Raw genomic sequence first — 13,783 nt, forward strand, 5'->3', positions numbered from 1 at the left:
GATGCTCAACTAACGATGAACTTTAAACAAACAACAAGCTGGCAACGTTGCGGGCTGTTGTGCAACGTTGTCGTAAATGTTGAGCGTTACGTGTTGCGCGTAATTGTTGCCTAGTGGCTACGATGCTTTCCGTTCTTTGCTGAGTAACTCACTCAGTTAACACTAAATACTCACTCAGCTCGTTTGCTTGATGTAACAAGTCTTCAATGGCGTATTTGAGTTCTGTAAAATAAATAAAATTAATTAATTCATTTCAATTAAGAACAATTTAAAATATAAATGGAGAGTGGTGTGTCGGGATCAAGATAGTAATTAGAGTTCCGTGGTCTCTGCTTACCCCAAACGAGAAATAGGCGTTATTTGATGTATGTATATACGTCTGTTATAAGCAGTGTTACGTTTTTTGAGTTATTGTAGATTATATTACGTAACATAAGTATATGTTACGTTGAAAAACCTGATTACACTTACGTTCCTGTCCTGTGATCTTCTTGATCAGCTCGATGGCTTTGGAGACTGACGTACTGTGCATTATATCTAAGAGCACTTTCATAGCTTGACCAATGTCTGAAAACAAAAATAATTATTAACTATTTTTGGTCCTGGCGGTCTAGAAACGCCTTGAAGGGACAAGGGACTTTCCAGGCTACGTTCACCAAACAAAATACAGATGGCGTTGTCCAGATATAACGTGATAATTACCTATTTCTTAATGCTTACATACTGTAGTTTATTTTTTAAGTAACCCTCTCTTATATTGGTTTGCATCTGGGAGGTTAAAATGGCCACATCGAAGCAATTCATCTAAGAAAGCAATATTGCTGTTTGTCATTTGTTGGCATTGTGCACTTGCTTTTATATGCGCAAATGACAAATTGCAATATTGCTTTCTTAGATGAATTGCTTCGATGTGGCCATTTTAACCTCCCTGATTTGACTAGTTTGAGTAGTGGAGTTCCGATATTAAAAACATAAACAAGCGGCAAAGAAAGAGGGTAGACAGATATGTCTGCCCGTAGAAAATTATGGATCTACCTACTCCACTCCAATCTCATCAGTCATCCCGTGATCATGGCAATTGCAACAGTGTCGAAATATCGGGAGTCTCATATCCCCATTTAAACGCGGTAAGAACCCGTTAGTATGTGCTTTAATTACCCTATTGCAATACAATGTGGCTTTTTATCCCTCGAACCTAATAGATCATAACACGAATAGAAACAGACTTCGATTATGAGACTCACCTCTACTTCTGGTGCTAGATATAAGCAAATTGAAAGCTCCTTGTAAATCTGAAAGTAAAAAAACAAAGTGTTAAAACGAAGGTTTAGATTCACAATTGGATTAACGGCCTCTGTGCTCCAGTGCCTGAGGCCCCGGGTTCGAATCCTGGTGGGGACATATCACAAAAATCACTTTGTGATCCCTACTTTCTTTTCTGTCCTGAGACATTACAGGCTGAATACCTGATTGTCCGAAAGTAAGATGACCCGTGTTTCTGAAGGTACGTTCAGCCGTTGGTCCCAGTTACTAGTACTGAGGACTTAGCACGCGACTCTTTCTCGCCGCGACACAGATCATCTGTCTCTTTCTGTGCAGTACTGTGAGAGAGTGACGGGTGACGTATGTCGAGGTGAGAAAGAGTCGCGCGCTTACGGTGCTAAGCCTGCTGATGTCTATTGTAGTCGTTACACGAGTCATGTCAAACATCGTGAGGAAACCCACATTCCCGAGAAATGCATTTTCGGAGGTGTGTGACCTAACCTGTTTTCCCTTCGGGTTGGAAGGTCAGACAGCCAGTCGCTGGAGGCAGACCTGTTAAATCTTCAGGTTAGGTAAGCGGACCTTGTGAAACTCCACCAACCAGTGAAGCAGCGAGGTGGAGTATGCTCCATACCCCTCCGGCTGATTGAGGGAAGGCCTGTGCCTAGCAGGCTGTTGAAGTTATGTATGAAATGTGTGTGTGTGTGTGTGTGTGTGTGAAATGTGTGTGTGTGAAATGTGTGTGTGTGTCTCCAAGGTGACTAAGCAGAACTGGCTCACCATTTTCTTGCATCAGATCTTTGAACACTCGTGGAAATTCTGATGCACCGGCCCCAGCTGTCAGTTTTTGGATCTGCAGAATCACCCCCGCTACTCCACCTGGATTAAGAAAAACATATTCAATTTATTTTTTTCAGCTAGCGGTACGTATGAAGTAAAATTAAATTATTTTTGGCGGCGGGGGTGTGCTGCTGCCAAAGGATGTTTTCGTGGTACCGAACAGAGCATAGTACCCCGCTAGTCACAAGTTGGCAGTGTGACTAGGAATCGACGATCCAACTTTGTTATGTTGGAAGTTGTATATATGCGTCTTGCTGTGTAAACTTCGATATCGCGTTTCACGACTGCTTCAAGACTGCATTATTGAATGTGGCGCCCTCTGTTGGCTGAAGGTAAGAAATCTTGAAAAAGGTACAAAATGGGTCATATCTCCTAAACCGTAAGTAATCGCTGAACATACATGGGGGTGTTTCTGGCAGTCAATGAGCCCCTCTACCTAATTTTTCATTTTGAACGTGAACGTCTGAGCCACCATATTAGGTCAAATCGTTTTGGAAAAGATAAAATGTATTGTATGAAGTATGCACTTAAACAAATATTGTGCTAGACACTTATACCAACAAATTATAATTTTGGATTATAATATTATTATTTAAATTCTTATTACCTATAGATGAATATTTATTTTACTTAAATATTATTGTTTTTATTAAAAAATGGACTTATAATTGTTTGACTGAATAAATTCGAAAATATCTTTATTCAGTTGGTAACATAGTTACACTTTTTACATAACGAACGTCTCATCGGCCTGAAACAACCACAGCTATATTATTATTAATTTATTGAACAGAAGAGTCATTAATAAACTTTGCGAACACAGCAATTCATCTAAAAAAAAACAATATTGCAATTTGATATTTGCAATTTTAAAAGTAAGCGCGCTAACGCTATGCAATCAAGTGTCAAATAGCATGGACAATGGGCAGAATCGGTCCAAGTGGCGTCTAATAATAAAACCTACTTCATAAATTAGTTCATAAATTAACGATATTTTTTTACTATGGAGGCAAATGAATCGGTCCCGGGAGAAAAAAGTTATACATTAATGAAATATGTTTAAATAATACGTTATTTTTAGGCTAATAAACATTTTCATTGATTTGTATTTATTATTTCGCACCCCGCATTACTCATTGCAGCTGATACGCGCCTTTTAATCCTATTCACCAACATTGTGAAAGAAAAAAGACGGATATAGACGCTCCCGAACGGAGCGCGTCAATCACAGCGGGCGGTTTTTCTACTTACCTGCGTTTGCGCAGGCAATGACGTTACGTGACTATATGACTCAGTCGCTCGTTCGCCTTCGTTCGTTGATACTGTGCTCGTGTTGTTATTTTGTTATTTTACCAATTTTAGACTTTGTAATAGAGGACTCGCGATTTTTATAAAATAAAAGACTTTGATAAATCCGTGTTTTTTTTTGTTTTTTTATTTTTTATTTAGGTCATAACTTTTTTCTCCCGGGACCGATTCAAATACCTCCTAGTAAAAAAATATTGTTAATTTATGAACTAATTTATGAAGTGGGTTTCATTATTAGACGCCACTTGGACCAAAGTTCATACAAGAATGCCCAATGTCCTTTGCTTTTTTTAAATGTGGCTCTTATAACCCCCCAGATCATACATACCTTTTCCGTGAAGCAAATGTCTGAAGAAATCGACGACTTCATGCGCGGCTGTGAAATAAAAAGAAATGTGAGTCCAGAAATCAGAATCCTTTATTCAAGGTAATTATCATTTATAAAATTGTTGAAGTTCAATGTAACATTTTTGAATTTACGTTATTTCGTAAGGTGTTATGGCTGAGGAGAAGAAATCCAAATTTGTGTTTCCTACCAACATTAATCTTTCAAGGCAAGAGTGCACATCGCTGCTTAAGACCAGCTTGGATCAAGGTCAAAAGCAATTAAAACAAGTAATAATAAAAAAATATAAAAAAAAACAAAAATGTTATTATTAAGAGAAATATTATAAAAAGTAAGAAGGCATATACAGGCTTATATAGGTCCCACTGCTGTGCACAGGTGTCCCCTCAATCAACCGGAGGGGATATGGAGCATACTCCACCACGCTGCTCCACTGCGGGTTGGTGGAGGTATTTGGGCTAGTAGCCCGAGACCAACGGCACTTAGCACGGAATCATCTTACTTTTTCGGTCAATCAGATAATTTAAGCCTGCAATGTCCCTACCAAACAAAGGACGCTCTCATGAAGTGATTTCTACAATGTCCCCATCGGGAATTGAACCCGGACCTCCAGATCGTGAGCCCAACGCTCTAACCACTAGACCACAGAGGCTGTTATAAGATAAGAAAAAATAAAAGATGGTAAATACGTACTCTTGCGACCAGATATCCACTGCAGCACCTCCCAGATGCCATCGAAGTTTCCATGACCTGTCATCTCCTCCAACACTTCATAGGCCTTGAAGAGATCTGCAATATTGGGAATCAAATCAAATAGGCTAGTGGAATTCTCTGCCGTTTTCTGTATTTCCGAATGCATATACGTATGACATGTTTAGATCTAGAAAATTTTAAGAACGTGTTACATGCACTATTGACAAATAAAGCCTATTATAACATCCATGAATACCTAACGGATAATAGTCTTATATAATATACTTGTATCTTTAGCTTTAAATTGACATCTCTGCTTAAAATCCTATTGTATAAATTGTTGAATTTAATAGTAAGTACTTAAATAATAAGCCACTATTTGTATGCCTACTAACAGGCTGAATACAGAGATTGTAATAACTTTATGTAACACCTTTTGTATACCTGTATTCACAAATAAAGATTTTGATTTGATTTGATTTTTTTGATATAACCCGGGTGCTTTCAAGGCCAGAGTGAAAAGGCACCTTCTGGGCGAGCTCCACCTTTGCCTCGGCAATGCCTTCAGGCAAGTCTAGGGCCAAGAGCAAACCCATCAAAGGTAAAAAAGGCTATTTGACTGGGTCAAAGATAATAATTATAAAATGCTAATCTAGAAATATAAGCCAGTCTACGATGAGCAAAATTTTATTTATGAATTACTTAAGTTACTATGAGGATTCACTTCGACGGAAAATTTCACTTGATATTAACTCAGAATCATGGTCTGAATCATCCGTCAGTTTTCGTTACGATGTCACTAACACCCTGTATATGTCAAGTTATAGTATTTAAGTAAGTAAGTACGTCAGTCTGTAATTCGCTTTTTCAATAATAAAATTGAAGTCCTTGGAATGTTGGAGATATCAATTTAATGATAATATTTGCGTAACACTTACGTAATCAAACCTTGTTTTGTTGTACAGTCATGAGCAATATGATGTACCCACTTTAGGACTCTGTCGCACTAACATAATTTGACATTTAGTGAGGCTTACAGTTTAATTTGTCAAAAAAGTTAATGTGACATGGTACCAAAGTGTACACATATTAATGCTCGTGACCGTACCATGGTTCAAATTATAATTAATCTTACCTTGTTCGTTGGTGATCGCTCGAATAATACGAACAATGACTTCAAGTTCTGAAAAATAAATTATAATATTTAAATTGTTTTTCTTATATATTGTTAGAGATTTACGCGCTTATTATCGTAATTAAAACACAATACAAACTTGATGGTTTGGGATTCCTATTGCATCGACGTTGATTGAGTTTTTATTTTCTATGTTTAGTCCTTTATTTTACTACATAACAGCACGGACCTTTAGTCTTTATTGATTAAGTAATCATCATTTCTGAATTAATCTTTCACCTCAGATACTACCCAATACTTACTTGCGGTTCCTTCCAGTTTCTTAAGGAAGTCAATGGTGAACTGCCAATCTCTTGATCCTTTCGCCAACATGACGAATTTTATGAGCTGGTCGAGATCTGAAAGTATACAAGAAGATAATTTATTTTAGAGTTTGCAGCCCAGACTTCTGTTGAAAGATCAATGACCAACTTCATCAACCCTGGTGTCAGGGTTACTATTGTGCCGGCAAATGCCCCTGACATGGCTCATGTAACGACTACATACATACATAAGTAAATAGTAACCGGGACCGACTACTTAACGTGCCCTCCGAGGCAAAGAATCATCTTTTATTTCGGAACAATTATGGCATTGACAGCGACTCCCCGAAAGGGTTTGGTGACCATAGGTTCGAATCCCGGTGGGGATATATCACAAAAATCACTTTGTGATTCCTAGTTTGGTTAGGACATTACAGGCTGATCACCTGATTGTCCAAAACTAAGATGATCCGTGCTTCGTTAAACTGTTGGTCCCGGTTACTACTTCATGAGTCGTGTCAGATGCGTTTGGCAGTTCAATAATAACCATGACACCAGAGTTGATGAGGTTGGAAATTCACCTCACAACCCACACGATACAAAAATAATACTTAGGAAAACGCTAGTTAGGATAGTTTATAATACTGACCCGTAATACCAGTGACATTCGACGCATATTCGTATGCTTCGTCTTGATCTGAAATTGAAAATAAGTATTCAGGATTAACATAACTTCAAATTCAAATTTCAAATTTTAAATGTATTTATTGCATTGCTACTGGTCAAGAAGGTCCTAAACAATATTACATACATCCACTGCAGCATACCAGTCTAGGTGTATAATTTTAATTCTAATATATTTAAATTACGATACTGCAATATTACAATACTTATAATAATATATTTATACGTATATGTATTAATATATCCATACAATGACGCAAATTCATGTTTATTAGGCAGAAATTTAAAAAACCCTTCCAAAATTTTATATTGGCTAATAACCCGACAGAATTAAGTTGACAGCTCACGTCAAACGGATTACATATGAGTGAGATGGCTATTTTATTCGCGCGGGTTATTCTTTCATTCTAAAATGGACAATTGTCAATCATGCGTCCCTTTCCTTTTCGGCGGATAAGAAAATGACGGGTATAACTTAAAATAAAATTAGGAGGTGTCTGCAGGAATCAAGGCCAATGACCAACGTGTGTGTTTTTTATCTTGTGGTGTCCTAATTATATTGAATGTTTCTTTCTTTCAATTAGGTAAGTAATTTATTGCACCAAAAGAAAGTTAACACCTACCATAATCAGGCAGCAGCCATAAGTAATTATTATCACTTCATAATATAAAACAAAGTCGCTTTTTCTGTCCCTACTTATATCCCTATGTGCGCTTAAATCATTAAAACTACGCAACGGATTTTGATGCAGTTTTTTTCAGTAGATAGAGTGATTCAAGAGGAAGGTTTATATGTATAATAACATCCATTATATAGTGGAGAAATACTGTTATTTTTGAGGTTTTTAATGTGATGTCGTAAATAATTTCATTTTTCCCTCAGTAATGCACCCGAGCGAAGCTGGGGCGGGTCGCTAGTTATTTATAAGTAAACCGTTGTTTTTTTCCTTTATTATTAATATAATATTATTTCGAACTCTCTGGCATATATAATAATAATAGCACGATTCGGCTTATTTATTACTTTTATTTAAACAAGAAATTAATTATTACCTCAATTAATTATATCAATTGTTTACTCAAATGGTCCACGAAGGCTATCGGATGCGTAAATTTACATTGTGTAAATTAACCACAAAACAGTTGTTTAAACATTGTTATTAATTGTTTTATTAATTTATTATCAAAATTTAAGTTATGTGACGTAAGACATGTATTTTTCTGTAACTATGTAATTACGCATTTGAAAAATATTATTTTAAATCAGCCTTTTGGTTTCTATCTTTGAAGAGTTAACGGAAAATTCAAATTGAACATCTAATAGCATTGACATATTTCACCTTAAGCATAATGAATTTGTATCTGCCCTCAAAACGTTAGAACAGGGACGTTAAAATGGCCACATAGAAGCCATTCATCTAAGAAACTAATATTGCTATTTGACATTAGTTTACATTGCACACGCACTTTTATATGCGCAAATGTCAAATTGCAATACTGCTTTCTTAGATGAATCGCTTTAATGTTTTATCCCCCCAGAAGGGTGGAAAAGGCCACAGCGAAGCGATTCATCTAAAAACCAATAATGTAATTTGACATTTGCGCTTATAAAAGTAAGTGTGTAATGTAAACTCTAATGTCAAATAGCAATATTGCTTTTTTAGATGAATTGCTTCGATGTGGCTATTTTAACCCCCCTGTTCTAACGCTGGGGTCTTGTAGGTTGCGCAACCTGCTTTTTGTTGGTTGCATGACCATAGTCAAATAAAAGGCAAATATTGAGAGTTATTGAGGACAGAAGAGGCAAGATTGGACACTTAATAAGACACGATGAATTTATTAAAAACATCATAGAAGGAAAGCTACAAGGAAAGAGAGGAAGGGGAAGACCAAGAAGAGCTTACATGGAACAGATTAAAGAGAAGGTTAACGTCGTGTCTTATAGGGAAGTCAAGGAATTGGCCTTTGATAGACTGGAATGGATGCTACACCGACAAGAGCGTGGCTCTTAAATTAGTGATGATGATGACCATAGTTGCGTCACCGTGGAGTATAATGAGAGTATAACCTGTGCCGTGGTTTTTCTTGCAGCTTCTTTTCCCCGGCGACGTTCGTTATGTAAAAATTTACGATTCAAAGTGTAACTATGGTACCTACTGAATAAAGATATTTTTGAATTTGAATTTGAGATAAAGCCCTTAGAAAACAAGTTTCTCGTAGCAGCTATGCTTCGTAGCACGCGTAGCAAAACCAAACAGTTCCTATTTTTAGGCTACGGAATCAATAAGGGACTTTCTAGGCTACGATCCTCAAAAAAAAAATGGCGCTGCACGTAAATTTCATGGATAACAGATATAATAATTCATCTTTTATCTTTTAGGTATAAATAATGACCCTTGTTATTACACCTAGGCACAATTAGATCTTGCAACCATTATTTATAATAAGTAAAGATGCCTGGGGTTAGAACTTTAGTTTCAAAATGTCTACTTACCACGAGTGCCTGTCAGCTCAAACATGAGTTGATTGCTGTCGTTGTTATCTGAAATAGAAAAAATATATACAATCTGAATCATCCCCCTCAGTATTCGTTGCGATGTCACATACACCCCGTATAAGTACTCCAACAGTACAGGGGGGTTAAAAAGGCCACATGGAAGCAATTCATCTAAAAATATCAATATTGCAATTTGACATTTGCGCATATAAAAGTAAGTGGGTAATGCAATCAAATGTCTTAGATGAATTGCTTCGATGTGGCCATTTTACCCCCCAGGTAGCTATACAAGTACGTATGGATGTTAGTAACACCGTAATAAATACTGAGGGGGATGATTCGGACCACGTATTCTGAGTTGATATCATGTCGAATATCCTGTCGGAAAATTCATGAAAATTTTCAGTCCCGTACTTTTGTGGCGGAAAATTCCACTTGAAATCAACTCAGAATCATGGTCTGAATCCCTCAAATTTTTCGTTACGATGTCACTAACACCCTGTAAAATGTATGTAGTGTGTTTTAGACTTACCTCTCTTTCCAAACAATTTCTCTAAAAAGTTCTTTACTTTACCTGAAACATAAAAAGCGAAGATTATTACATTGTCTAAATTGGAGATGTCTTTAGAAAAGTAGTAAGTGCCATCTACTCTGAACCTGCGTGCGTGTATGGAACGATTGATGAATGTGAAGATAACAAAATAAGTGTGGCAATAGTCGAAGCAAATGAAATTCTATAGTTTTTGCTTACCCCGGTGGGAAATAGTCAATCAATCAATCAATCAATCAACCAATCAATCAATCAATAATATTTTACTGCACAACGACATATACACAGGACATAAACATACGAATGAAAACAAGCACAATAGGCGGACTTATTGCTAAACAGCAATTTCTGCCAGGCAACTTTAGGGTGAAAGAAGTTTATGAGGGATACACGGGATAAAAAAGTCGTATAAAATAGTCGTGAGTTTATGTCTGTGTGTAAACAAAATTAAAAACAATACTCACGTATAACCTTTTCTTTCTTCCCTTGGTGATTCTGCTGTATCTCTGTCCTCTTCTCTTCTCTACTTTGTTTATGTTCCTCGCGATGATCATTTTTAAATTCTCTACGTTGATTTTGTTGTCTGAATTCACGATGTTCGTTTTGTTCTCTATGTTTTTCGTGATGTTCGTTTTTGAATTCTTCATGTTGTTCGCGATGTTCATTTTTGAATTCTCTATGTTGGTGATTTTGTTGTTTGAATTCATGGTGTTCGTTTTGTTCAAGATGTTGATTGTTTACTTCTCTATGTTGCTCGTGATGTTCATTTTTGAATTCTCTATGTTGTTCGTTTTGTTGTCTGAATTCACGATGCTCTTCGTGATTTTCATTTTTGAATTCTCTATGTCCTTCATGCCTCTCTTGGTGTTCTTGTTTTTGTTCATGGAACTCCCTGTGTTCTCGCTTCTCTTCGTGTTCGGATCTTTGTTGATGTCTTTCGTTGTGCTGTTCCTTGTTGAATCCCCTGGGGCCACCTCTGTGCTGCAGCATGGCTGCAATTAAAATAGACATAAAATTATTGGCCTGTTTAACATGCAGAACACGTCAAACTCACCATTATAATTGATTCACGCATCCATTTTAAAATTAACTGCTGTCAATCATCCGTCCCTTTTATTTTTGGGGGATAAGAAATGACAGGTTTAACTTAAAATAAAATTAGAGTTAAAAATTTTCTTAGGGCTAAGTCCCACCAAACTCTATCTTTACAAACATACAAACATTATTTACTACTTATAACGGAAAAATTATATTAACAAATATAGATTAATTAATTATTTAAAATCTTAAATCTTAATTATTTAAAAATTCATTACGATCGTAATAACATTTTTCTATTAACCAGTTATATATGTATATATTATATTTTTAATTCAATAAGTAATTATTTTATTTTCTAAGGAAGATTAACAGTCACAAATAAAAGAGAAGGTGCAGGTCGTGTCGTATCAGGAGGTGAAGGATTCGGCGGGAAGAAGAGAGGAATGGCGATTACTCCACCGACAAGAGCGCAGCTCTTAAATAAAGGGAGAGAGAATAACTATAGTTCTAGACAATAAATATAAACAATGCTAATAAGAAATCTTTGCAAATAAATAAAGAGTTACGAGTTGATAAAGAGACAGGTAAATGTCATATTAATCTGATATTAATATAGAAAAAAAAAAGGTTTGGCAAGCAATATCTTTTCATACACATGAGGTAATAATGATTAACTACGTATTTGATATTATTGTTAATGACTAAGAAGTGCATAAAGGAATTGAAAGGAGTGACGAATTTTAATTGTACTGATATCATTAACGGCGAAATAATAGGCGATAAATATAATGACATAACGTAAATAGCCTATATACGTCCCACTGCTGGGCACAGGCTTCCCCTCAATCAACCGGAGGGGGTATGGAGCATACTCCACCACGCTGCTCCACTGCAGGTTAATAGAGGTGCTTTTACTGCTGATAGCTGGGACCAACGGCTTAACGTGCCCTATGAAGTACGGAAACACCCCCAACACATGTTTTTTATGTTTGATTTGGCTGTTTTAATTTTGTCAGCTAGTCCACTTCCTTAGGATTAGGTATGAAGTAAAATAAAATAATTATTAAGAAAGAGATAGCGACAAAATAATGATTTCAGCGGGCTTAGCACCGTACGCGCGCGACTCTTTCTCGCCTCGACATACGTCACCCGTCACTCTCTCACAGTACTGCACAGAAAGAGACAGATGATCTCTGTCGCGGCAAGAAAGAGTCGCGTGCTTACGGTGCTTAGCCCGCTGAAGTAAGGTAGAAAACCTTGAAAATGGTACAAAATGGGTCATATCTCCTAAACGGTAAATTGTCGCTGAACATACATGGGGGTGTTTTTGATAGCGCTTTATATACGTAAACATTTATTTAAATAATCCAACTGCAAACTGTACCTACCATTTTTAAAGCGAATATTATGAATTAATTATCAAAAATAAACTTGTTACACGTAAAAGTATAATAGTCAACACAATCTATAGGTGTTGATCAGTGATGTGGCGTTCCCGTTATAGAAACTCTTTAATAGTAAGGACACTGGCTGTTTTTCCAGAGGTCCCAGGTTCGAATCCCGGCGGGCACATATCACAAAAATCACTATGTGACCAGAGATCGTCTGAAAATAAGATGATCCGTGCTTCGGAAGGCACGTTAAGCCGTTGGTCCCGGTCACTATTTACTGATTGTGTAGTCGTTACATGAGTAATTTCAGGGGCCTGTGCAGCTCAATAATAACCTTGACACCAGGGTTGATGGTGTTGGTATTCCACCTCACAACCCACACGATAAAAAGAAGAAGATATACGTTTCGCGTCTTTTTACTGCCGGGAACTTTCTAAAAATTAGAACATGGTGCTGATGATGCTTCAGAATCGTTGAATACTTACGGCGTGGTTCTGGAACTGCTTCCGCCGCGAGGACCTGTGAAATACCATTCGAATATATACAGGGAGTCAGTGAAATCGTAACGAATAAAAATTAGGGCTGGCAGAAGAAGGACTTACATTGACCAAATTGGAGATGTCCTTAGGAAAGGTTTAGTACGATCTACTCTGAACCGGCGTGCGTTTATGAAGCTATTGATGAATGTGGAGGAAGCAAGAGAAGTGTGTCAGGATCAAAGCAAATGGAATTCGATAGCCTCTGCTTACCTCGATGGGAAATAGGCATGAGTGTATGTATGTATGCTTAATATATATTTTTATTGTTATATTATGATAAATGTTTCTTTAATATCATTGGTAGCCTGGAATAAATTGCTGCTTAGCAATAAGGCCGCCAGATTATACTGTATATTTTGTGTATGTTTTGTGTAAAACTTGTTTAGTATGTTGTGTGCAATAAAGTATATTTGTATTGTATCGTAGGAAAGAAAGGAAGGGGAAGACCAAGAAGAGCTTACATGGAACAGATTAAAGAGAAGGCGAACGTCGTATCTTATAAGGAGGTGAAAGAATTTGGACTTTGATAGACAAGAATGGAGAATGCTACACCGACAAGAGGGTGGCTCTTAAATTTGTGATTTTTTTTGACGTGACTTATTGTAGATTTCCCGCGGATGGCATTAACTACTTAGCCGGACAAATGGGGAGCGCTGAAGTCTCTCACCCGGTACAACGTTTAAGACAACAGGCCTGAGGGTGCACAGTTGGGATTAAATTAGTAACGTTAGTCGGACAAATGAGGAGCGCTGAAGGCTCTCACCCGGTACAACGTTTAAGACAACAGGCCTGAGGGTGCCCAGTTGGGGTTAAATTAGTAACGTAATGATTGTATTGTTATAAACTTACGCTGAGCAACGCCACAAGCAGAATCTCGAATATTAAGTATTTCATATTCGCGCACAATCCACTTAGCGGTCAGAATTGAATCTTTATACCACTGAAAGAAACCCGACTACCATAGCTTTATATGCCTTCCAAGACAAACAAAACACATCTGCCCAAACACACTGTTTGTACACTTAATGGCGAATCCTACGCAATTAATAGACTGAATGCGATTGGGCAAATCTCCGTGACGTTTCCAACCATTGTTTGGAGGTGTCGCAAATTACCAATTATTTTTCTTGGAAGAATTTTAATTTGAACTTTTCTGTGTCATTTTATGACGTCATTTTTAGAATACATATTTTT

At 36.9% G+C, this 13,783-nt stretch overlaps 1 protein-coding gene across 1 annotated transcript in view; it reads right to left on the minus strand.

The window, feature by feature from the left end:
- LOC126379684 (uncharacterized) overlaps nt 1-13,523 on the minus strand; it is a 57,783-nt gene extending 44,260 nt beyond the window's left edge. The window contains exons 1-14 of the mRNA XM_050028502.1: nt 13,439-13,523; nt 12,536-12,569; nt 10,083-10,610; nt 9,601-9,642; nt 9,066-9,113; nt 6,537-6,584; nt 5,888-5,983; nt 5,586-5,633; nt 4,451-4,546; nt 3,740-3,787; nt 2,044-2,142; nt 1,245-1,292; nt 472-567; nt 175-222 (exon numbers count right to left, since the gene is read on the minus strand). Of these exons, the coding sequence (XP_049884459.1) occupies nt 175-222; nt 472-567; nt 1,245-1,292; nt 2,044-2,142; nt 3,740-3,787; nt 4,451-4,546; nt 5,586-5,633; nt 5,888-5,983; nt 6,537-6,584; nt 9,066-9,113; nt 9,601-9,642; nt 10,083-10,610; nt 12,536-12,569; nt 13,439-13,483 (1,324 nt within the window). The 5' untranslated portion in view covers nt 13,484-13,523. The remainder of the gene's footprint in view (nt 1-174; nt 223-471; nt 568-1,244; nt 1,293-2,043; nt 2,143-3,739; nt 3,788-4,450; nt 4,547-5,585; nt 5,634-5,887; nt 5,984-6,536; nt 6,585-9,065; nt 9,114-9,600; nt 9,643-10,082; nt 10,611-12,535; nt 12,570-13,438) is intronic.
- Nucleotides 13,524-13,783: the final 260 nt, after the last annotated feature.

Source organism: Pectinophora gossypiella, chromosome 29, assembly GCF_024362695.1.
Source record: "Pectinophora gossypiella chromosome 29, ilPecGoss1.1, whole genome shotgun sequence".
In the NCBI taxonomy this organism is placed as follows: domain Eukaryota; kingdom Metazoa; phylum Arthropoda; class Insecta; order Lepidoptera; family Gelechiidae; genus Pectinophora; species Pectinophora gossypiella.